We start from the raw sequence: 26,636 nt of genomic DNA, 5'->3' as shown, positions 1-26,636 counted from the left end.
AAGGAATAGTCCCTCTTCATTAACTGCAGAGGGTCACTTATCACACAGATATCACTTTGACATGTTTCTGAAAACAATCTGCTTGCCATCTGTGCAGTGTAATATGTAATGAATGTATATGACTAGTTTCCCCCATGAGCACATGGCAAGATTCCATCAGTAAACACAGCTTTCATGACATGGTTAACTTCAGTTGTATACATTTGCTGTGTATCACTAATCCATAGTCACCTTTTCTACATCAAGCTGCTATTATGTGAGAAATATTCTTCTGTGGAGCAATCCAGTTTACTCACATAGTTATGCCTAGCTTTTAGCACATCCCTTGCCTAGGTCTTCAGAAGCATTTAAGGGCCAGAGCGCTTGAGAATATTATACATAAAAGTCTCCCAATAGTGAATGGTCACTGCTTGCGCAGTACTATAACAGTATACAGGATTACTGTCTATCACCTAGTCTGTTGAGGGTAGAGCATACTGAGACTTCCAGTGGTGAGTAATCCTACCAATAGTAATTGCAAGTCATGGTTTTATCCTCATTTACCAAATTCCCTTCCATTATCTGTGTTCTTCAAGCACAATTAACAAGGATTTGTTTTCTTGTCATGACAGTCAAAAATCTTTCTTGAGAAGGATTCATTTAATCTAGCCTTCTTTCTGTGCTGAACTCGGGCTAATGGAGTGGGCACTTATATTTTCCCTTATCTCCTACTTCCTAAGTCATTGTTTTTTTCTCACAGCAGCAACATGCTAGGCACACAATTGGCTAAACTGTTGACTTTGTCTTATGTGCTCTTTGCGCTCCTAAACCATGGATGTGATAAATTAGCTTCAGCCAGAAAGTGAACATTCAAATTGACATTTTGTATATTGGACTAAAACAGGATTTTTTTTGATTGATGGAATCCTTTGAGTAGCATTAAGTACCGTGTTTCTCCAACAATACAGCCTCCACCAATAGGAAGGCCCAGCATGTTTTATTGGCATAAAATCAAATTAAGCCCCTCCCCCCAAATTTAGGCCTATTTTAAAACATGCAAAATAAGGGGGAAGGGCGGGGGGACTTGCCGTTTGGAGCTGCCGCTTCTGCATTTGGAGCTGCCGCTTCCACGTTTGGAGTGCTGCCGCTGTTTGGAGCACTGCTGCTGTTTGGAGCTGCCGCTTCCATGTTTGGAGCACTGCCGCTGTTTGGAGTTGCCATGTCCGCATTTGGAGCTGCCGCCGCGTTTGGAGCTGCCGCTTCCGCGTTTGGAGCACTGCCGCTGTTTGGAGCACCACCGCCATTTGGAGCGCCACCGCCACTCCAAACACGGTGGCAGCTCCAAACGCGGAAGTGGCAGCTCCAAACATGACGGCGGTTCTCCAAATGGCGGCACTCCAAATGGCAGCGGCACTCCAAACACGGAAGCGGCAGCTCCAAACGTGGTGTGCAGAATGGGCAGAAGGGAAAGCAACAGCGCGGGTGCCAAAGGTCTTGGGTCTGCAGCAAAGGTGTTTGGTGGGAATAGGGAGCTCTCTGCGCTTTGCCAAAGGTCTTAGAAACGGCTGGTGGCGAGGCTGCCCGAGGGGGAATTAAGTCACCCCCGAAAAGACGGCCTAGCCGTTTTTTCGGGGCTCAAAAAAAAATAAGGCCCGGCCTTATTTTGTGAGAAACACGGAAATACAATAATTGGGAATTAATTGTGAAAATTCTTACTATAACTTTGAAGATAATTAATGTTTCTACTGCAAGACAAATCTGCTGAGACAAATGAATGCAGCCTTTAGCTGCCATTACCTATCATATCAAGCAGTCAGGAGAGAGTTAAAGAGAAAAGCTCTCCTGACCTCCTACATTGGCTCTATGATGAATGTCTAATTTATTCCCACTGTCCTTGTTCTGCCAGTAATAAAAAGGTTTGCTTCACATATTCACCCCACTGCAAACATTTCTCTTAAACCTCAAGAGGACATATAATAGCATGATACCAAGCCAAGCCAATATTATCAGATTGATGTGAGCAATGATAATAGAAGAAGGATAAGTTGATGAGATTCCCTTTATTACATAAAGAGACTACATGAAAAGAAAAAGGGGGTTTCAAAATCAGTCATTCTTGGTGTATCATTTGCTCAGTGCTGATCTCAAAGGGCAGTAAGGAAGAATAATTTTAAGACTGGTGTTAAAACACAACCTGATTAGCTGCAGGACTGACTCTCCTCAATTACATAATCCTGTCCCATTAGATTTAGCAGGGAATCCATGGTACAGGTTTTATCAGCTAGGGACTTGCATTTGGTAGGTCTCAGGAGGTGGGCCTTTTCTGCCCTCTTTGTGAAACATTCTGCCCCACTGCAGAAGAGGTGCAGGGTGTTGGGGATGAGTCTGTGCTGTCTGCATCTCAAACTGAAGTGCAAATGGTTCCTGTAGTCTGCATTTTTTCTGGAAATCCATTCATTCTCCCACATCAATTGAAGGGTGTTCATGCCAAAGTTCATCGCTTAATGTCTATGGAGATTCTCAGACATCCAGGTCATGGTTGTCCCAAAGGTACTTTTTCAAGAGGCAGCAGGACTTTCTGGTTTTTCTTTGAAGACATTTTGCTTCTTATCCAAGAAGCTTCTTCAGCTTTATGAAAAGTACAACGTCTTCAAAGAAAAACCAGAAAGTCCAGTTGCCTCTTGAAAAAGCACCTTTGGGACAACCATGACCTGGATTACTTAGAATCCAGATTACTTTAGGAAGATCTGGCTATGTCTCCAGATTTGGGGATCTTTGGGTACAGGAGACATTCTTAAACTGCTCCATTGTGATTGATGCTCTCTGTGTGAGCATGGGCAGCCTTATAAATAAATATAATGAATAAAGAAATGAATAAAATAAACTTTTTCCTAGGGTGCTTTCTTTTTAAAAAAATAAATTTTATTGATTTTACAATTAAAACAGACCAACAACACATACATAAATGTAAGAGATAAAAAGAAAAGAAGAAGAAAATAGAAAGAAAAAGATAGAAAACAATTAAAAACATTTTCATCTTCAACAGTTTGTGAGACCTCCTTTTTATCCTTATTTTATGCCATATACACACTTAATCCTTACATATATCTGTATATCACTACTACGATTCTATCCTATCCTCTTTTGCCTTTTAGTGTGAAATCTATCTTTGGTCTATCCATTTGTACCAGCAGTTCCAGCTGTTGTAGTATATTGAAGTGTCTTTATTTTTTAATGCCAAGGTTAATTTGTCCATTTCTGCACAATTTGAAATTTTTTGAATAATCATCTCCTCTGATGGAACATGAGGCTGTTTCCAACATTGTGCAAAAGCCAATCTGGCTGCTGTCACAATGTGTATTATTATATATTTCACTTTTTTGGTATTTGTTTATCAAAGATCCCCAATAGAAAGGACTCTGGTTTGAATTTGATCTCTTGTCATTTCCTCCAGCCAATTTCTAATTTTCTGCCAATATTTTTGAGCTTCTATACAGGACCACCACATATGGAAGAAAGTTCCCTCTTTTTTTTGCATTTCCAGCAATTCGGACTCATATTGGGGTGCATCTTCGCTAATCTCGAAGGAGGAAGGTGCCATCTACAAAACATTTTATAGGCATTTTCTTTGTATGCTACCAATTTTATAATTTTATTATTTCTACCCGAGACCTTTTCCCATTCTGTTATGGTGATACTACGTCCTATATTCCTACTCCAGGCTATCATGTTCCCTTTTACAATTTCTTCTTCTAATTCTACTTCTAATAAATAATTATAAAATTTTGTTATATTTTTTTTTCCTGATCCTAATAAACTTTTATCTAATTGCTGGAGTTTATTGTTAATTCCAAATTCTTTCTTGTCCTGTTTATATCTACTTTGAATTTGAAGATATGCCCACAGATCAATTTTTAATCCCCGATCTTGAAGTTCTTGCCACGATTTCAGATTTCCTTGCATATCCAATAGGTCCTTATATTTAATCATTTTAGTAATATCCAGATTATTTGGGTGAATCATTGCCTCCATTGTTGAGATCCAAATTGATATTTTTAAATAGTGTTTTTTCTGTTTTTTCTTCCAATTAGTCAATAATGAATCTCTGATTAGGTGTCTGTGAAAATATTTCTGGCTAGTTTTCCCAACATCCCATAAAAAAGGATGCCACCCCCTCTGTAAGTCATGGCCTTCTAAGAATAATATTCTCTTATTAGTTAAATTCACCCATTCCTTCAACCATACAGGAAAGCTCTTGTACAACCATTCCAACTTTTTCCTTAATGGATTTTCTGTGAAAGAAAGGGACGTAGCCATGGGAAAACAAAGAAGGGTTGCAAATGGGAGAAGACATCATCAGGATCACTTAGACATTTCCCACAAATGAGATAGAGTGATTGCAAAATGAATGCCTCAACTGGAAGCACTCTTTATACTTGCCACTGTTTTGCCCACAATGTCTTTACAAAAGAAGTTCATGTGTTATGTATGGGTTATCTTACAAAAACCCTATAAGAGAAAGGGATGTGAACTGATTCATTCATTACCATGTATTGCTGAGAAAGTCTTTGAGCCCAGGTTCAAGACTGTTTTGTCCAACATACCAGACTGGTTTATTCTTCTTTTTCTATGCCAAGATGTAATGATAATGATTTACCGGATGAGGGAAAAGTTGAAGAGGACAGCAGTTATGAAGCTGAGGACTGACGTCCTGGAAAACAAAGAAGCAATTTGAATAGTGGCAAAAGCTGAAACATAGGTGACCCCTACTCCTACTATTGGTGCATGATGTTATGATATCAATTCTGATGGAGAAAAAATCAAAACTGGACTGATTGAAAGGAGGGAATAGTCAGAATGAGGGAAGAAGGGAGGGAGGGAAACATCTTTGCTTTTGCTTTTTTGAAATAGCTCAAGATAATTCTGCGCACTTACACAGGCACATACAACCCCCCCCCCCCACACACACACTATTCTCATCACAATCCTGTAAGGTATTGTAGACCATTGATAAATATATAACTTTCCAATAGTATGTGCCCCTATTTTAAGACGTAAAGAATTGATATAAAAGCAGAATCTTTTATTTTCCACAAAACATCAAAATTGCCTAATCAGGTAAAGTCACCTGACCTTCTAAATGAGAATCCAGCAGAACACAAGTTATTTTTACTGATACTTTGAGTAAAGAAGCTCTAAGAGGAAAGGTGGAAAATGTTTTTCTCCAGTTGAGCTGAAGTGTATATGAAACTCAAGCAAGGAATTAAAACCTTACATCTTTAAAAAAAAAAAAGATTACCATGCAGTCAAGATAGTTATAGCGTAGGAGAAATACCAATGACCTCATTAGAAAATATCACATAATTTTGCCTCTCTTGAAATTGTAATAAATTCTTTCAGGTTTTAAAATAAACTTTCAGAGTTAAAACATAATTTTAAGAGTCTTAACTTGGCAATGAATTGAAGGATATTATGGTATTTCCTGACTTAGTTCTTGTTTCCCAGGTGCTCATTCTGATGATTACAAAGACATTAAAATTGCAATGACAGAACAAAATGCCAAGCTTATGAGTTTTTGAAGCCCCCTGTTAGTTTTTTTCCTGTTCTAAAATTTTGGGAAGTATTTCATGGAATGTTATGTCTCTGAAATACTGAGCTCCATTAAGTTTTTGTAATTTGTATCTAGGATTTTCCAATGAATGTGAACTTGTGAGTAGTATGGAGAAGTCTGGTATAATTGTATTGTTACTAATATTGATTTCTGGACTGTATACTGTAGTAGGGCTGTCACTGATTAATGCCAGTGTTTTGTTCTCCATTCTCTGATTGTGGATTAGAATTGAAAATAAAAGAATATCCTAGAAGTATTTTGCTGGAAGACTCAGTAATGGTAGTCTTCAACTTATTATATTTATTTTAGAAACTGTGTGACAGATCTAGGTGTTCTACTGGACCGCTTATTAAGTATGAACCTGCATTATGCTGCAGCTGCCAAAAAAGTGATGCAGTCTTAGGCTAGATCAACAGAGGTACAGTATCAAGATCACAAGAAGTGATAGTGTCACTTTATACCGTACTAGTGAGACCATACTTGGAATACTGTGTCTAGTTCTGATCAAACTAGGATACAAAAAAACAGGATACAAACCAGATAACAGATAATCAGAATTGGAAGGGACCTTATGGGTCATCTAGTCCAACTCCTCACCCAAGCGGGAGACCCTACACCATTTCTGACAAATGGCAGTCCAATCTGTTCTTGAAAGTCTCAAGTGATGGCGCTGCCACATCTTCCGAGGGCAAGCTGTTCCATTGGTTGATTGTTCTCACTGTCAGAAAGTTTCTCCTTATTTCCAGGTTAAATCTCTCCTTGTTCAGTTTCCATCCATTATTCTTTGTCTGGCCTACAGGTGCTTTAGAAAATAGCTTGACCCCTTCCTCTCTGTGGCAGCCCCTCAAATATTGGAAGACTGCTATCATGTCTCTCCTGGTCCTTCTCTTCACTAGACTAGCCAAGCCCAGTTCCTGTAACCATTCTTCATGTTTTAGTCTCCAGTCCCCTAATCATCCTGGTTGCTCTTCTCTGTACTTTTTCTAGAGTCTCAATATCTTTTTTGTAATGTAGTAACCAAAACTGGATGCAGTACTCTAGGTGTGGTCTTACTAAGGCTTTATTGTACCTCACTTGATCTTGATTGTATCCCTCTGTTAATACAATTTAGGATTGCATTAGCTTTTTTGGCTGCTGCTGCACAATGCTGGCTCATATTTAGCTGGTTGTCCACTAAGACTCCAAGATCTCTCTCACAGTTTCACCCAGTCTATATGTGTACTTTTGGTTTTTCTTGCCTAAGTGTAGGACTTTACTTTTCTCTACATTGAATTTCATTTTGTTAGATATGGCCCAGTGTTCTAGTCTGTCAAGATCCATCTGGATCTTGAGCCTATCTTCTTGGGTGTTAGCTATTCCTGCCAGCTTAGTGTCATCTGCAAATTTGGTAAGTTCCCCTCCTATTCCCTCATCTAAATCATTAGTGAAGATGTTGAAGAATACTGGGCCTAAGACAGAGCCTTGTGGCACCCCACTGCTTACTTCCCTCCATGTAGACTTAGACCCATTAAGGAGTGCTTGTTGAGTACGGTTTGTCAGCCAGTTGCGAGTCCATCTAGTGGTGGTGCTATTTATTCCACTTTTTTCTAGCTTACTAAGAAGTAGGTTGTGGTCTACTTTGTCAAATGCCTTGCTGAAATCTAAATATATTATGTCCACAATATTTTGCTGGTCTACTAATTTAGTCACTGTGTTGAAGAATGAAATAAGATTGGTTTGGCATGATCTGCTTTTAACAAACCCCGTGCTGACTGCTAGTTATTACTTTACTTGTTTCTAGTTGTTGGCAGATCTCTTTTTTTACTATATTTTCCAGTATCTTCCCGGGATGCTGAGATCCTAGAAAAGTACAGAGAAGAGCAATAAAGGGTTTGGAAATTAAACCACAGAATGAATGGTAGGCCTTACTGGGTAGCAGTGATGAAACAAATGAGAAGCCTGCCAATAAAAAAAAATGCTGTTTTAATTTCCCTTTGTCTTTACAGGAAGAGGAATACACAAGCTATATGTGCAAACTTTCAGGAAGCCATTATGATGTGCTACAATGAAAATAAACAGCAAGTGCTAAACTGCTCAGAGCTAGTCAAGGAATATCAGCGTTGTGTTAGGCTAGCACAAAAGGTATCTATAATTTTATTTCTGCTTTACATCAAGGACATTTCCTGATTACTGCTCTGTCTTGTAAAGGATCATGCCAGTCAGAAGACTTTGCCTCCTTCTAGATTCTTTTGCTCCTCCAGGCATTGATGGAGTCAGTTCATATACTATGTAAGCCAGCATGTGTGAAAGGAACAAAAACTAGTAATAACAGGCTTATTTTATTTATCATTCAGACAGTGCATGCAATCTTTAGAATTCTTACCTCGTCAACCTATTCTAGCAGAATATCAAGGACAACAAGAGGGATCATTAATATGGGAAATATGTAAATTCATCAAAGCAGAAGTTATAAAATGAAAATTTAGAACTGATTTCGAATTCTGAACCAAATTCAAGACTGAATGTAAGCCTTACTAATGAGTCTGGCAAGGCAAATGCCTTAGCTTAGCACATTTAGAGGGAAAAAATTTGGGGAAGCTGAGGCATTTGCCTTGCCAGACTCATTAGTAAGGCTTACATTCAGTCTTGAATTTGGTTCAGAATTCGAAATCAGTTCTAAATTTTCATTTTATAACTTCTGCTTTGATGAATTTACATATTTCCCATATTAATGATCTCTCTTGTTGTCCTTGATTTCTGTATAAATGCCTAAATCCTTTTCTTGTCCTTCATTCTCAAGATGTACAGTTTTCCATTTTTTTACAATTGGCTCTAGCATTATTTTTTATTTTTGTTTTGCATTAGCTTTAAATTATTATTAAGAGGTAACTTTGAATCAGTTTCTCAATACTATATGATTTCATATTTCAGTGATAAAAGCACTTGCTTATAGAGTTTGACCACTCGTGTAATTATTAATAATAGACTCAGAGGTAGATTACATAGTATATTATAAATTGTTCCAAGCATTTCAGTCAAACCAGAGTAGATATTTCAGATAAGCTACTATATGTAACTATACTTTCATCTTGTCACAACTTTACCACAACTTTAATTTAGATGAATAATAGATTTATCTACCAGTTATATTAACAAATCTAAAATATTACCAGTAGATTAGGTAAACATAGATTATTTTCATTGTCATAGTCACCCAGCATCTATTTATTTTTTCTAAGTTGTGGTTTCCTAAATCTTTCTCTTTGATTTATACATCATACAATCCTGTTTCCCTAATATTATGATAATGTAAAATAATACTTTTTTATTCATTTTGTTTTATCAATTTTTATCAATACTGTTTAATTTTATCAATACTATTAACAATTTAAATGAAACTTTGTCTAATATATTAATTTTCAGAGATTTGAAATCTGCCAATACGTATTATAAAACCTGTTCTTAATAATGCATAAGTTCATTATTTAGCAAAAAATTTATATGCTACTAAAATTGACAGGTTGGTAACCTTCAGCTAGATGAAATGGTACATCAGCAAAACATTTTCAACCAAGGTACCTCAAATGGCTTAACTTAAAGAATGAAGGGCTCCATTACTTCGAATGAAATTTCAGAATGTTCTTGCTATTCAAGAACTTTACAAGTATCTTGCAAATCATGTACTTTAAAGATCGTGTCAGATATTTCTTTTTCTAAAACCGAAAAGGCATGCATTTTACACTATATGGACAACAATATGAATGTCTTTACACTGCTTATATCAATGAATCACAAAGTTAACCCTTCTGATTATTTGCATTTACACAACAAGGACATGCAGATCAAAATGTATGTGTTACAAAATATTGCCTCTTATATCAGGAGAGCTCATGATATGGAATCTAGTATCTTGGGTCATGTTGCAGTTAAGACAATCTCCCCTCATTTTCTCCAAAATCAATTTGGTAACCTGAATAAAACGCTGTAATGGATTAGCCTGAAATTGACCCTATTCTCAATACTTTTTAATGCACAGGCTGGGATCATAGAATATATATCCTTATGAACACTACAGTAATCTAGGATTTATGAAGGATTTCAAACATTCTGTGAAATTTCCTGTGTGCAAAAGAAGCATCACTGCATTTAGTATGGGATACTTGGCTGACCAAGCATTTCCTCTGCGTCTGTCATGGATCAGGGGCTTCCGATTTACAAATGAGGGACATGTGCTTGCAGGCAAGGCTTCGCAGCTCAGGTGATTTCATTGGGGATGCGTTTTCATGCGAAAGGAGGAGGGTACGAGAAGAGAGCCCTTTTCACTTCTATTAATATTATGAAGAAGAAGCCCTGTGTCTGATTTAAGTATAACATGAAACAAACTGCACGCCAGGTCCCAGAAGAAGCTTTGTCAGAAGGAGATGGGAAAATTGTCAAAATACATTAGCTCAAATGTTGTTGCAAGTCCTGGTGGGTTTTTCTTTTCCTGTTTACCAGGAAGATCTTTATATATCTGCAAATCAGCAAGGTTAAAGCTTCCAGGGGAAAGGCTTTTTCTCTGGTACCTTTTGAGATCTCCAGCTTGCAAAATGTGTGATTTCCCCCCTCTTCCCAATCCCCCCCAATCTTGCATTAAAATATGGCAAATCCTAAATTGCCACGGCACAGTTGTTTTCTCTAAGCAGCTCTCTACGGAATTTGCCTTGTCCCTTGCCAGACTTCTGTAGATGCAAGTCTTTCCTCTTGCCTCCTGTAAATCAGGCTTGTACGGGGTGGGCAGAAGCAGAGGGGAAGTATATTTTTAGCAGATACATTTACCAATACATCTTTATAGCACATAGCGCAGAAGGAATGTGATTACCAAAGAAGACAGATTGCATTAAACTTCCACATATTTGCAGACTGCTGCTCCAATCCACATGAGAAAGAGGCTGGGAAGCTGCCAGCCAAAGCTACAACCTGACAGTATTATAAAGTAAATTGAAAGCTGAGTGACTGGTAACAGCAGAGGGCACTGAAAAATCCTATTAACCTGAAGGTTTTTGTGTTTTTTTAAAATCTAACTCCTTAAGTTGGCTAGTTCACAAGGACTTCTATGTACATAAAAGCTGGTGGAAGTCTTTTCACATAATTAGTGAAAAAGGGTATTATATTAATGGTTACTTTACATTGATTTGCTACAGGGGACACCAAAATGGCAATAAAATCTCTTTCTGCTTCTCTTTCACTAAAACTTCTGCTGTGCAGGTAATTGTGGAATAAGAAACAGGCTCAGTAGAAAAGCCTCAAAAGACCCTGAGATTCAGAATTGGACAAGAAGTAAAAAAATACAATATAAATCTTTTTGTAGCAAGTTTCCTTAAATAAGCTTAAGTAAGAGCAGCAAATTCTGCCAAGAAGATTGGGAAAAGAGGGATAGAGGAAACGTTGAGGCAAGGCTTCTGTTTGGGACCAAGCTTCAAATACAGTTTTATCAATAGTTTCTGTAAGTTTGTGGCTGTCTGTAAGAAAGCGATTTAATCGCTCTCATCAGGAAGACAAGACTTCCTTTATTTTTTATTCAGTTGAGATGGAGCTTAGATGTCCTCAAAGCATGTGAGTTGCATTTCTACTTAATAGTGCTAGATACTGCTGTTTGAATGTTGTACCGGGCATGAAAAATAGAAATAACTACATGTTTGTGAGAAAGACAATGTGGAAGCAAGCAAACTTAGATAATGATTCCTGGTTGAAGTGGCTTTGCCAAAGGAAGCTAAGCACTATCTGAGAGAAAGTTGACACTCTAGTCCTCTGATCAAAGAAAGGAGTGGCGGCATTTTTATTTTATTTTTTTGTTCTAGTGCTTATGTTTAGGCTTATGTTTATCTTCTATAAAATGCATTATTTGCAAGCCAAGAACAAAGGTTGTATCTTCATTCACCCAGAAAGTTATTTTGGTAACAATACAACAAATGATTTCTTAGTGCCTGGTTCTACAATTTAATTTAATTTTTATTACCTTTTCAGTTAACAATTCTGGGATTTTGGTGTTTTCCCATATAAGAAGGGAACAGGTCTGATTCTGCTTAGGGTTTCAAGATCAGCTAACTATAGTTATATGTTCCCATCTAGTTTAGTCAACTGGATAAAGAATTAAGCTAAACAAATGTAATGAAGGTTTGGAGATGAGATGTACAAATAGTCCTTGACTTACAACCACAATTGAGCCCAACATTGTTAAACGAGACATTTGTTAAGTGAGTTTTGCCTCATTTTACAACATGTCTTGCCACAATTGTTAAGTGAATTATTGCTGTTGATAAATTAGTAACCCAGTTGTTAAGTGAATCTGGTTTTCCCATTGACTTTGCTTGTCAGAAGGTCACAAAAGGTGATTACATGATCTTTTGACCACATGACACAGCAACAGTCATAAATAGGAACCCGTTAACAAGCATCTGAATTTTGATCACATGAACATGGGGATACTATAAAGGTCGTAACTGTGAAAAACAGTCATAAACCACATTTTTCAGTGCCGTAAACTTTGAATGGTCATTAAATGAACTGTTGTAAGTTGAGGACTACCTGTACACAATTCTATTTAATCACTCTACGCTCATAGAGATGTGTGAATTGGGTACATATTGGATTCATTCATCCTGTATATTTGTTTTGAGAAAAAGAATGTAATTTTGCTGTTTTCTGTGGGGATTTTTATGTTTTGGGGAGGTAGCTTTATATCTCTGCAGAATTTCAGACAAGAGCTCATAAATTGCTGCTTTTAGGTCTAAAGAAAAGCTGGGATAATAGTGCAGCTGTAGGAGGGGTTGAATCTATTGTGGCTTTTTGAATTATCTGTAGTTTATTGACTGCAAGATTTATCAGGAGTATACCACAGTTTGTAGGCAATTAGGACAGAAACTTGATGCTGCAATCTTTCCCCAGTATTTTCTCTCTCCTGCTGATTGAAAAACCGCAGGTGAGGAGGAATCAGAATTTTATTTAATTTGTTTCTTTGAAACCAAAAAAGGAAATACTTGTACCTAAGGTAAATAACAAAACCTCTCTAATTTTTTCATATTTAGCGAAGAATCATTGTATTGTGATTGGAAGGCACTACAAAGATCATTAAATCCAATCGGCAATGTGCAGTAAAGGCAAATAAACTGTCCTCAAGAGGTGCCTGTCCAGGCCCTGCTTAAAAACCTCAAAATATGGAAATTTCATGGCTGGATGTTCTTCTAATATTAACTGTCAGGATCAGAGGTGGTATCCAGCAGGTTCTGACCAGTTCTGGAGAACCGGTAGCAGAAATTTTGAGTAGTTCAGAGAACCGGCAAATACCACCTCTGACTGGAGAGTTTACAGTATCCTTCCCCTGCCACACCCACCAAGCCACAGAACTGATAGTAAAAAAAATTAAATCCCACCACTGGTCAGGATATATTTTCTTCCTAATATGTAGGTAGCTGTAATTATTTATTAGTTTTTGTTGCAGTGGAAAATAGTTCCTAAATTTCCTATCTCCTCATTAAGATATGAATGCAACATCTTAAGCTTTTTTCAGTTTGTCCTTGTAGGGTAGGGGTGTCAAACTCGCATCGTCATGGCAGCGTCATGGGACATATCAGGACTTTTCCCCCCTTCACTAAACTGGGTGTGGGCGTGGCCAGCATGTGATACATCCAGCCTATTGTAGCGCATGTCCTCATCCCTATATTATCTTTGTCTCCATTCTCCATCCTACTTGAAGGGAACAATGGCTTCACATGTCTTTGACACAGTGCTTTTCCTAATGCAGTCCAGAACTGGCCCAATCCTTAAAGCGTTTGACTCACACAGAAGGTTCATATTCAGCCTGTTGTCAATGACCACATTCAAGTCCTTATCCAATGAGGTGTCCCAAAGCTGCTTTTTCAAGAGGAAACTGGACTTTCTGGGGGTTTTTTTTAGAAGACATTTCACTTCTCATCCAAGATACTTCTTCAGCTTTTTGGAACAACCATGACCTGGATGATTGAGAATCTCCATAGACTCTTGCATGTGCCATATAGCTTTCCTCCCAAATGTTTTACATTTCCTCCTCCCCACACTTTGAAAGACATCTTGTTCCTCTCAGTCAAACCTTCCAACCAGTCCAAATTAGATTGCAATCCCATTCTATTTTCCTAGTGGTGGCCAAATATTCCAGTTTTTTGTCATCTGTAATTTTGCTCAGCATCCTATCAGTCCCATTATTGAAACCATTAATAACAATATTGAATTATTTCACCCCAGGGCAGATCCTTGTGGGACTGCACTGTTTACTGTTCGGCAGATCATTTTAAATCCATTAATGTTGACTCTTTGAATGTAGTTAGCCAGTGAAATGACCTTAGTTTAGTGCCATCCAGACTTTAACAGCTTGTAGTAAGAATGTCATACAGAACCTTCTGTTCAACTGTATCGGCTCCTTCAGATGTCTCCCATTTTTCTTCCTTGTTAATATTGTTTGAGACTGCCCTGTCCTTAAGTCCCTTTTCAAGAAGTCTCAGCTGGCTTCACCTTTTCACCCTAAGACTTTTTTTTTCTTGGCATCTTCCATGCCATCTGCTTAATAAAATCAATCCTTTGAAAATATATAGAACATAGTGTATAGAATCTTGGGTTTCAGAAGAATGTTCTTCTAGTTGAATGTCCTGCAGAGAACTGGAATTCTCATATCATTGCAGATAAGTGACTATCTAATCTTTGCTTGAAAGCCTTGAATTATGGACCCTTGATGACTTCAGAAGGCAGGCTGTCACATTGCTAAATATCACTCTGGGTCAGAAGACCCTCCTTATTTTGAGCTTGGGTTTCTCTCTATAAAGCTTCTACCCACTGCTTCTTGTCTTAACCTCAGACGTTATAGAAAATAAATCCACATTCTCTTTCCTGTAATAGTCCTTCAAGTATTTGAAGGCTGCTATCATCTCTTCTTTGCCTTCTCTTCTTTAAGCTATTTTTAAACATTTAATAAATTAATGGTTCTTTTTTCACTTTAAGTTCCTTCTTTGTTTTTAATTAATCTTCTTTATATATTACTAAATATCTTACATTTTACTAAATAAGTTGCTTATTAGATTGTTCTGTTTAAAAACAAATACCCTAACAGCGAACATATGAAGAATACCAATGTCTTTGTAAATAACCATGAGTATCTGTTTGCTGCATTTGGAGTGGCCAGTTGACTACAGTCAAAAATATTCTTGAGTGATTTCCTGACAACATAGAAATGCTAAAAACTGTTGCGTGCTAAAGAGGAATAGAATATTTTGGTATATCCCTGGATAAGGACTATTACTCAGGTTTTAGGTATGGGGGGAGATCAGGCAAACATCAAGCAAAGAAGGTCGGAATCCATGTCAACAAGCAGTAGGACCGTGATCAGTTCTCCTCCCGCCCCTTCACATACTCATACCTGGAAGAATGCAAATTTATAATTTCTTTTACAGTTTTTTCATAATTTTTTCAGACTTTTCAGTTTTTCTTTCTTGTTACCTAGGAATCCTAGGAAATAACTGCTGCCAGCTTTGCTTTGCTTTAGACAAGGAAGCAAGAAGTCCATCAAAGTACAACTACTGCAGAGATAATGTTCTGTCTAATTTTCTTTAATTTTTGTCCTTCGTCCTTTTGTCCCTCTCTCTTTTCTCTTAAAAATGGAATGCATACTAAACTAGAGGGGTTTTTTTGTCTTTAAAGGAATAAATATCACTTTCCTTCTCTACAATATTAGACATTGCTGAGTTGGAGTTTTAATTTGTAATGCTACCTTGCAAATGTTAAATTGTGTTTTGTTCAACGGCCTATAGCTCCAAATAGAGTCCCTCTTCTGAGAAATGTTCCCTACCTCCAAACCTTGCAAATACAGGAAGAGTGAATAAGCGTATAACTTAACTTCATTTCCAGCCACTTTTTCTTCCTTGCATTTCATCTTGGCTTGACCACAATAACTATAGCTAATTTATTGCATGCAAATTTATATGCAATTTTTGCACTAAAAAGATAGATAATTTCTCAGCAATAATACAGTTCAATAAAAACTTTCAAAGTTCAAATTCTGTAACTGGAGCCTAACTCTGCTGTTCTATTGAACTATGCCTATTGTTCAGACTTTTGCATGCTTGTATAATTTCCACAACTGCATTTTGTACAAATTTGTGACATTCAAACAAGAAAGAAAAGTGCACATATCGAGGGGTGGGATGCTGCTGGTTCAGTCCGGTTCTATAGAACCTGTAGCTGCGAAGAGCAGCTGACACCGAACCGGTTCGGTGTTTGGCCCACCTGCCTGCCCGGGCTCTAGGCTGTCCTTTATTCCTGCTTTTCCCTCCTCAGCTGCTTTGCGTGGCATAGCTGAGGTTGAAAAAGCAGGAAGCGAGGATTTTCAAACGCTGCGCACCTGCGCAGTGCTTGTCAGCTGTCCAGGCGGCACAGCTGATGATTTCTTGCAAACACTGCACACACCTGCAAATTGCTCCACTGGCTGGCCCCGCCCCTGCCTGCCACTCACTCCTTACCTGGCATGCGAGCCATCCAACTTGCCTGGTTTGGTAAGTTGCTATTTTTCCTTTTTTTTTTCCCCTGACCATCAGCTGTTCTGCTCTGCCAGGAGTTTTAGATTTGCTAGAAAGCAGGAAATCCTTGGATTTCTTGCTTTCTAGCTAATCTAAAAGCAGAGCTGAACCTTCCTTAGGACTGAAGCTTTTCAGTGCAGACTCAGGTAGCCGATTGCAGATAGATAGATCTCTAAGTGAATCTGTGATTCTGTGAGCAACTCAATTTGCCTGCCTGCTTTGCCTGCTTTTGGGTAAAAGTTGCTCTTTTTTTAATTAAAAAAAATATTCAATATTTACATACATGGTGTGTTGTAAGTTAATTTTGTGAGTTTGCTTGCTAGCAAATTTTATGTGACAGACTCAGGTAGCCGATTGCAGATAGATAGATCTCTAATTGAATCTGTAATTCTGTGAGCAACTCAATGTGCCTGCCTGCTTTGCTTTTGGGTAAAAGTTTGCTTTTGGGTAAAAGTTTTGGGTAAAAATTTGCTTTTGGGTAAAAGTTGCTCTTTTTTATTAAAAAAAAATCAATATTTACATAAATATTTATAATATTTACATACAAGCCATGCCCAGTCAGCAAGCCACGCCCAGCCAGTCACATGACCACCAAGCCACACCCACAAATTAGGCCATACCCACAGAACCGGTTGTTAAGAAATTTGAATCCCACCCTTGCACATATCAAACTTGTGTGCTATTCTGTTTAGGGTAACTAATGTCATACACAGTGCAAAAACAAATAAAATAAAATAAAAGGTAAATCAAAATAGGAAATATGGCTAAAAGTAATTCATACCAACACCATTTACTGTAATTGTCTATACTTATTGCCTGGTTCTCACCTTGTCTATTACCTGTACCATACATAGCTTCTGCTCTTTAAATTTTTCACATCTTTTGTTTTGATCTCCTTAGCTAAATCCAGGACGAACCTTTCCCTTCCTCTCCTTTCTTTCAGTCTACTTTCCTATTAATTTTGTAGTTTAATTTTCATTCACTCTCTCTACATTATGAAACTTTTCAAACTTTGTCCTACTGATCATTCACTTTCATGTTCAGTCCACATTAATTGTTGATCTCCCTTCATGTTTTTCTTCCTCTTTTAACCTTACCAATTCTTTGCTGTTTGACTGCCTTTTTTGCAATCACTTTATACTCTATATAGCTCTTTTTTTTAGATTTTTATCCTACCCTTTCATGTACAACTGAGGGGCAGTGGCTTAGTGGCTTAACCACACAGGAGATGGTTTTTGCTTCAGCAGGTTCGAGCCCTGGCACTGAGTGGCACGGTGAGCTCCCATCACTTGCCTGAGCTTCTGCCCACCTAGCAATTCAAAAGCATGGTCTATGCAAGCAGATAAATAGATACCATTTCAGTGGGGAGGCAAGCTGGTACTTTATGCAGGTGGTCAGAATCCTTCTGTCTCTGAACCTTCCCAGTTGTGATGCCCATTTGCGAGGTGGCTCTGGAAGAGGGAAGAGGCCTTTGATGATGCTTCAGGAAGAGCCATGTGCCTTTTTTTTTCTGATATAAATCTAGCCCTTCCTTCTGTGGCGCATCTTGGGAAGCGTGTGAGCATGTATCTCAATAGAAGGAGTAAATTGGCAGCCCAATTACTACACTGCATTAGAATTGTAGTCTCCTGGCTAATGTAACAACCACCATGCTAATAATAATAATAATAATCTCATGTACAATTCAAGATAGTAAATATACATAATATTCCTTATTCCTCCTATTTTCCCCACAACAACAATCCTGTGAGATGAGTTAACTGAGAAAAAAAAAATCAGTCACTCAGTTTTTCATGCCTAAGGTGGGACTGAAACTCACAGTCTCCTGATTTCTAGGCCAACACTTTAACTACTACACCAGATTGGTTCTTTTCTTTTAGGCTTGTCACTATATGGACTCTTAGTAACTTATCTCCATCACCAGTGGTGGTATTCTACCGGTTCGGCCCGGATTTGCCTAGCCGGTAGCGGTGATGAGCAGCGGAGACCGAGCCAGTTCTTTCCACCGCTCTGCTGTTGGGACTATCTGCCCGCCTGGGCTCCCATAGCCTCTGCTTTTGAAGCGCAGCTGCTTTGCGCGGCACAGCAGAGTGCTGCGCGGCACAGCAGAGTGCTGCGTGGCAGCTGCTGAAGCAACTGGGAGAGTGCAGGCTTGCAGGAGGTGAGTTGGAACGCCTCTGCGCCTGCGCAAAGAGTGTGTTTGGCACGCATGTGCATGCAAAGTGTGTGCACGCACGCAAAGCGCACCAACCAAACCACACCCACTGTGATAAAATGTTTTGAATCCCACCACTTGCCGCGTCCATCACCTGCCATGTCAAGCTCTTGCTGGAAAAGCCAGGAAACAAGTAAAACTTGGATTTTAGGAAGGTACTTTTAAAACGGTAATTTAGGTTAAAAACAGAGTCTTCAGAAATGTAACAATAAATTCCCAGCTAAAGTTGCAGTAAGTTGGGTAAGATGGAATCTTTTTAAAATTTATTAAATAACTTTTTTCTCACAATTTCTCATGCATCAGGACTTTAGTCAGTTAAAGCTTTTGCATAACCCTTTTAGTAAGACAGAAAATATATAAATTAATTTATAAGCTAATCTCATGCCATCTACAATTTTTCCTGCTAGTGTTTGACTATTACAATATTGTAGGTGCAGAATATCTGCACATTCTTCCTTTATCAGAAAAAACAGATAGCCAACTCTTCAATTCATCAATGAGTGGTTAGCAAGAGAAACAAGAAATCTCTGCCCTAACAAATTTACAGATAAATTGAAAGCTAAAATAATCATATCCAATTGCCAGCATTTTTGTAACATAATTTTCTTTTCCTTTACAATAAATCTGGTTAAAGATAGCTCTGAATCATGTTAAGATCTGCTAACAGCTAAAGCCTTGATGTGGAAACCAAGAAATTCTTGCCACAACTTAGTCACAGAGATTGTGTCAGTCAACATTATACTCAGATTACTCAGAAGACTAGTCCTGGTAATTAAAGATGTATTCCAAAATATTTTATAATTTCCTTTCTGAAGTTAATTTTTAAAAAAAATATAACTATGGCTAAAAAAACAGGACCTTTAGAAGTGGTGGTTTATCTATCTGAAAAATTCTCAAAATTCTCAACTTTGTGATAACCTCATTGTCACCACATACCTGTAAATATTCGGATAAAAAGAAGCATTATAACTTTATTCTCTCCCTCTCCTCCACTCTCTCTGTGTTTTATATATTACTGTGTAGATGTAAATGTAAATGTAGTTCACCAGACATTCTCAGGGCCAATTTATGAAACAAATTGTACGGTTTTTCACACATATTCCTATTCCTTGCATAAATATCTTCACAGGTTCTTTAAAGGGGACATGCTGACTTCCTTCCTGACTTCTCTGGACTGGGAACTAAGTTGAACAGGGGTAGAAGTTGCTGCTTATACTTTGTAAAGAACCTGAGCTCTATTATGGACAGCCATTCTGTCATTTGCTTCTGTCTCTATGTGGTATTATTGTGGACTCTGTTTGAATTTCTGAAACTGATGCAGCTTCAGATCTAGGATCAGCTTTCAAACACCTTGTATATTGATATTGAAGTTTAACCCTCTTCAAGATCTTCAGACTGATTAATGATTTGTGACAGATCTCCTCCTTCTCCTTGTTTCACACAGCATAGCTGTCTGGCTTTTTAATAAACTCCTGAGTGAAACAGCTCTATGGTCTAGTATAAAACATCATGTCCTTTCACTTAATTCCTATTTCACATACTTATACTGTGCATATGCATATTTGTATAAAATAAGTCCTGGGGGAAGGAAAACAGGTAATCATGCCCCATTACAAGCAATTCAGCTTCCCTTTGGATCCATTTAAGCAGACTTGCAGCCAGCAACTGTCATTCAAAAAAAGTCTTGCAGCATTTTGACCAAATTCATGACTCATATTAAGCTATAGAAATACTTAGCAACAAGGACTGTTGCTCTGAAATGCTTGCTGTTTTCCTTGAATGGGCACAGATAGCAAACTATGGGCAGCTCTGTCCATGGTTTGTTTAGTACATTGTGCAAATCAGGGATCCTAATTGTTCCTTTCAAGTATTGCATAATGCCCTGAACAAACCGTAGCTGCACTGTCTTCTGTGAGGAATTAACACAGCTGAACTGAAACTGTACAGTAGCACAGTTTTAATTGATCTCTAAGCTGCTTAAGTGTATTATGCAAGCTGGCAATTGCCTCAGACTCTGACACATGGCTTACAAAAGTGTCAACAATTCATAGAAAGGTATCCGGGACGGTCTTCTTGACCATCTCAATTCTCCAACTCCCAACTTTGAAAATATTTCTTTTTCTTAGCTCTAAATGCCGTAAATCCCTTAAAATATCTGAAAACCTTAACCAGATTAGAATTTTGAAAAATGAAGACTGGCATATCTTACTGTATTGGCTGAAATGTGTAAAAGGTCAGTACAGGAATCTGCCTTATTCCAAGATCGGATGGTTTGCATATCTACCCTAGCTTTATCTACTTTTAACTGGCAGCAGCCCTCTGAAATACAAGGTAGACAGTTTATTTACAGAATAGGTTCATTTGGAGAGCATTAAAAATTAAGCAAAATAATTTACATTGAAATTGGTTTGAATCACTATGACATTTTTGTTTAAAGCACCATATAGGTAAAGCATACCTACATTTGACTAGGCCCTATCATTGCCATGTATGTAATGCAGCATTATTATTCTAGTGCACTATTAACTTTCCCTGGATTCCCAGTTGGATTTTTTTGGACTGGTTCTTTCTTCTACCCTACATGTAGACAATTGCTCTGGCAATAATATTATTAAAGGAGTTTATGACTCCATGAATACCCCTCTCACACGGGAACAAGTAAAGGGGCCACAAGCAGCTGTGTTTATTTAGTCATAAATACTAAGGAGAGCATTGCTGGATTAATTGTACCAGGCATTATCCTGTTTTTTTATTTGCAGAGGTCAATCTAATCCTCACTGTGCTTCTAATTGTAAAGGATAAAGAGCTGAATATGGGCCCCTGTTTAATTCCCTAAAGCAGAGATTCATATTTCCCAAGCATTTCTGAGTTTTTTGTATGCACTGACATTCATTGACAGATAAACTGAAAATATGGTGCTGCCTGAAAGGACATAAACTGCCTTTTTAATATATGAGGCATGTCCAATAATAAAATACTGGCCTGCTTAAAATGGAAATGGTTGCTGCATTCATCCAGCAGTTATGAAACTGCAGGCATAAGTTCTTCATTGGCTTTTCTGTTGCTGAACACCAGAGACCTGGTGTTTCTGTAGCTATATTATAAGCCATCTAATGGACCACAAATGTAAAGCACAGTTGTTTCACTTTTTCATGCAGAACTTTGCAAAGATTTCAGTAACAACATTTGGGATGTTGCTGTTTCCGGGCTCTATTGTTGTCTTCACTTTGTGCAATATCATTCTGCTGGATCATATAACCAAGTGCCATGCCTGATGGCAGAAATCTTGGTAGTCACAGAGGCAAAAAGCATTTAATAAGGCTTCAGATGAGCTTTAAAATTCACGTGATCATACTGTCCCTGAGGTTCCATACACACAAACACATGCTCACATGCCTTCAATTTTTTCTTACACCATGAGGAGAATTAAATTCTGGCAGGCCAGAGGGGATAGTCATGGATATAAACAAAATCTTATGAAGAGGTATATTCTTAACCCAGAGGAAACAGGGAGAAAATATTGCTCTTCAAATACATATAATGCTGAACCTTTTCCCCCTAGAAAATCTGGATCAACAAATTTAAATTACAGAATGATTGGTGTTTGAATTTTATGAGTAACTTTTCTTTATCAGTTTAATATAATCAAATTCTGCTTTCCTGCACTAAGATGGGGTTGAAATAGGTGGTCTATACCTTTCAATGTTCACTGGAGGTTATTTAGCCTTTTGGTAGACTAAGAAAGCAAGAGAAGTTTCACTGAGATCACTAAAGGATGTGTGTGGTATCTTCTGTATATGTGTAGATATTTGAGCCCATGCCACTTGGAGGTCAATAGCAAAATTTTGATTTGGTTCTCAAATAGATGTGAAGTACAGCAGCTCCTGAAACATTGGTGTGTTGTATTAAGCAATCTCTCTGAGTAACTCAGCAGCTCTGCATTGGCCTAGCTGAAATTTATGAATAATTTCCAAATGCAACACTACATACAATGTTCTGTAATAATAGAACTCACTGGTTTTCAGAGAGCATATAACTGACATTTGACTGAATAACTGGCATTTGACTAACCCTCTTCTGATAAGGTGACAGCTGATATATCAGCCTAAACTGATAAAAGGTGTCCCTTGCTTTTAACCACTAAGGCCACTTGAGCCTTCTGTGACAATGATGGATTCAAAGCATCTCCAAGCCATGCACCAGATTCTTCAAGAAGAGATTGAACAAATGAGCCAACCTCTCCACAAACAGCAGATCCAACTTGTATGAATTGAACTTTACTTATTCACCTTCATTCAGTCCATTACTTTCCTTAAGCAACAATTTAGAACATCCTCTGTTCCAGGATGTTAACTGAAAAAGATGTAAAACTGTCACCTGCATATTTTTCATCTGTTAAGAATCCTCTGCAGAATTATTTATTGAAATAATTTATTTCTTTTTTATTTTCAGGTAGATGGTTCTGCTTTCCAAGTTGATAGGTTAGTTTTTGCTAAAGGATGTGTAGGAAGAATTTCCCTCTATGGTTCTTAATAAGGATCAGACAGATTTCATTGAAGCACAAAACGTTATTTATGATAGGTAGCTCAAAATCAAAAGCTTAAAAGCAGAGTGGGGATGCAACTTCTCTGTACAAATTAGAATATACAGAATTGATTAGTTCTATACTTTAATGATGTAAAGATAGAGACTTGGATGTTATGACTGTTACATGGATGTGCTGCCATGTTTGGCTTATGGTCATTCACTCACACACTCATAGCTTTGGAAAATAGTCACACATTCAAATCACTCTCAACTGAACATTGAATACACAGAGACCCAGTGGATTTAAAATAACTGCAAAACTTTACTGGTAACAATGTGGGTGTGGGTGTGGGTGTGGGTGTGTGTATATACACCCATACATGAAGTGAACTGACGCCCACCATGAAGATGCGGCACGACCACAAACGCGAAGCCAAACAGCAGGATCACAGCTCACCAGCTCAAATCCCCCAGCAACTAAGACTAACCTGAGCACAACCAAGCCCCCACCTGAACAGAACACACCCCCAGCCAATCAGAACACAGCCAACCCCCCAACCAATCAGAACACAGCCAAACCCCCAACCAATGAGAACACACCCCCATCCAATCAGAACACAGCCAAACCCCCACCCAATCAAGTCACACCCCCACTAGCAGTTAAAAGGAAGAAGCAGCTGCAAGCTCACATTACTCTGAGAAGCACAGAGCCGAAGACAGAAGCCTGAAGATGATGAATGAGACTTCATCGAAACGTTGCCTAGATACTTCCAATTTTACGGGGGAGAAAACCCGAATAACCAAAGATCCACATACAAATACCCGCGAGAACCTCAGAGAAAACACACACACACACACACACACACACACATATATTTGTTCTTTCATACACATGCATATGTGTGTGCACACCTACCCACCCATATACATGCATACTCATTCACACTTACCTGAGTCCTCAATTGGGCTAACAGGTACTAGGCAGAGGGATGGAAGCTGATCCAAAGATGACTCAAAGAGTGGGTGGGCTTCTGGACCTTTTTTATCCCCCAAAGTCCTTGCTTTGCTGATTCACTGAAAACTACACTTGCCTTGTTGATTTACAAGTTTGGCAGCTGTTGATTGGATTTGGGGGAAGGGTTTCTCATGTGCTCAGGCTTCTTTTGTCTGGTTTAGGTGACATCTTTGTTTCCTTAAGTACTTATCTCCTTCTTATCTATCTCCTGAAGGGCTCTTTTAGACAAGATTCCTGGCTATCCAGCCTGCTTATGAGCTTGCATCATCTTCAGGTATTTCACCTTCAGCCTGTACTACATCAATGGACCCTTGAATTAGGCAGTGCTTTATGGATAAAGAGACTTTCAATATTTTATTTTTCTCTATGTCACGGATATCAAATTTGCTGTGTTACGTTGCTGTCATGTGATGTTTTGTGACGTTTTTCCCATTCACAAAGCTGGGGTGGGCGTGGCCTGCACGTGATGCATCTGGCCTGCGGGTCGCCAGTTTGACACCCCTGCTCTAGGTAAAATCTCTCAGTGAATTGGTTTTCAGGCTATTCTTGTCTTCAAGTTCCCTAATGAGCATTCTTGTCTTAAATGTTTCTTACCTTTTACTTAGAAAACATTTTTGTCAAACTCTACCACAATAAACTATTAATTTATGCTCTTTTCATTAAAAAAAACTAACAATGCCTGATAATGAGTTGATTGTGATTACTCTTGACAATACCAGTTCTTACCTATGTCACCTGAAAGGCATTTACCAAGCCCCCCACTCTTTAAGTTCCATACTTCATATGTACTTTATTGCAAAGATGACACTTTAAAATATTTGTTCTTAGCATATGGCACCATTATCTTGGCAGTATGCTCTTCGAGAAGAAATATCAGAATTTGCATGGATACATGATTAGCCATTTATCATCTCTGTTATGGCAGCCACCATTTTATGGGCTTGACCACTCTAGAGAATTACTATGTAGGAAGCATTTCCCAACAATTTTGTCCTATTAGCCTTAACAATCTGGACTACCTTAATTTTATTAATTAATGTTAAATTAATGTTAAACCCATATTGGTATTAAAAATTGAAGTATGTAGACTTCTAAAGGCTGATGCATACAAATTTTGACTTGGCTCTGGGGTTTTTTTCTGACCTTTCCTAGAGTACTGATATTGAAGTCTGTATCTTTAAAGAGTTTTTAGAATAACTCAAAGGGCTTTAATGGATGTGAAGTGTTCTTGGAATTTATCTGTAACTTCGCCCACATGCTAAGATTTGAATTTATTATCTTTCGTAATAAAAAATAAACTTGTAATGCAAAGCTTTTAGTAACCATAATATGAATTGATTCCTTTGTAGTGGTATTGTTCTCCCATTATGACAGTGTATTTTAGAATGCAAAAGAATTAAGGCAAGTATCTTAAGACTCTATGTAAAGATATTTTTTGTCTATAGACTAAGTGGAAGAAGATAATGTCCAGAATTTAATGGATCACTAAATAAAGTGGAAAAATGGCTAAAAACATATGTTTTATTTTTAAAAAAATAAAATGTTATGTTCATTTTTATGACACTTTCCCAGCTAATCTTTATAATATTAAATTTTCATTCTATTCATGTGGTTGTGTCTATCCATTTCCTTATGTCCAAGGAGGTAGATGATTTATTTCACCAAGCAATCCCTGGTTGGGTCATATACCTTAAAAGATGGGGAAAATCTGATCAAACAAAAAAAAATGACATTGTTTTTTATATATTGAATATTTTTAAGACGTGGTTTGCCTTGTCAAGTGATTTGCAAAACCCTGGTGTTTTTTTTTTCTGATTGGAAAAACATCCTGTGCTACCAGATGTCTCAGTACTTTCCAAAACAGCAATCTGCTTTGGATATTCCTGCCACTGTTTTAATTAAAGAAACCTGACTGCACCATTTCTTAAAGCCTGAACTCAGCACTGATAAAAGATGGTTCATAACTAGAACTTAAAATGCAGTTACTGGCATTTTATTTTTGTTGACTTCAAAAGGCAAAACCTTAACTTAAACTCTGACCTGGCTGAAGGACTGGAAAAAAGTTGATTTCCCCCTCTCTATTACCACTCATAAATTATCTGTTGTAACATTTCTAGCCAGATTTTCAAGCTGAGCCCACCATTCCATTCTCCAAGGGCATTCCAGCACTGTTAAAAATAAGTGATTTCTAGCCAGATTTTTCCCCCCAGTGAATTAATGGGATTCCGAGGCAAGTGTCCTTACCAGCCTGCTGAGCCTTCATTTTACTTTTCCAGAGATTTAAATGTTCTCCACAGAATAAGCAAATGGAACAAAATTTAAAAATGGCAAGATGCTAACTGCCTCTGACATGCTGTGCTTCTTTAATTCAAAATAGCCTAGTTGGTATGTGTTTTAATTCAATTCCCTTTACGTTGTTCCCTATCCATAAAGGAGCCCCCTTCGTTTTATTTTCTCTTGTTTTAAAGCTTCAAATGATGATAGAGTACCATGAAGTTGTCCAAAAGAAATGCTTGTCTTCCAAATGTGTTGTAAGGTGCACAGCTTTAATACTTTATCTTCCATAACTATCAAAAACATGCATTATGTATTGATCCAGTACAGGTAATATACTAAGTTGCTTAACAGTCTGAATAATCCCAAATAGTGCTGAAAAATATTATTTGGATAATCATTAATTTAATTAATGTCCTAAATTTTTAAGGAATTGACAGGAAAATTAGTACTATA

At 37.8% G+C, this 26,636-nt stretch overlaps 1 protein-coding gene across 4 annotated transcripts in view; it reads left to right on the top strand.

Annotated features, from left to right (window-relative positions):
- The window catches only part of CHCHD6 (coiled-coil-helix-coiled-coil-helix domain containing 6), a 251,360-nt gene that overhangs the window by 163,854 nt on the left and 60,870 nt on the right, over positions 1 to 26,636 (top strand). For 2 of the 4 annotated variants that reach the window (XM_087954688.1, XM_026678126.2), the window contains one exon: positions 7,576 to 7,711. The exons of the other annotated variants lie outside the window; for them this stretch is intronic. In XM_087954688.1, the coding sequence (XP_087810814.1) occupies positions 7,576 to 7,711 (136 nt within the window). The remainder of the gene's footprint in view (positions 1 to 7,575; positions 7,712 to 26,636) is intronic. 4 annotated transcript variants of the gene reach the window in all.

The sequence above is a fragment of the Notechis scutatus genome, chromosome 2 (genome assembly GCF_049901735.1).
Source record: "Notechis scutatus isolate UNSWTSFEM ecotype Mainland chromosome 2, rNotScu1.2, whole genome shotgun sequence".
Lineage (NCBI taxonomy): Eukaryota > Metazoa > Chordata > Lepidosauria > Squamata > Elapidae > Notechis > Notechis scutatus.
The sequence above is the reverse complement of the archived record's forward strand: the minus strand, read 5'-3'. Positions and strand labels throughout refer to the sequence as shown.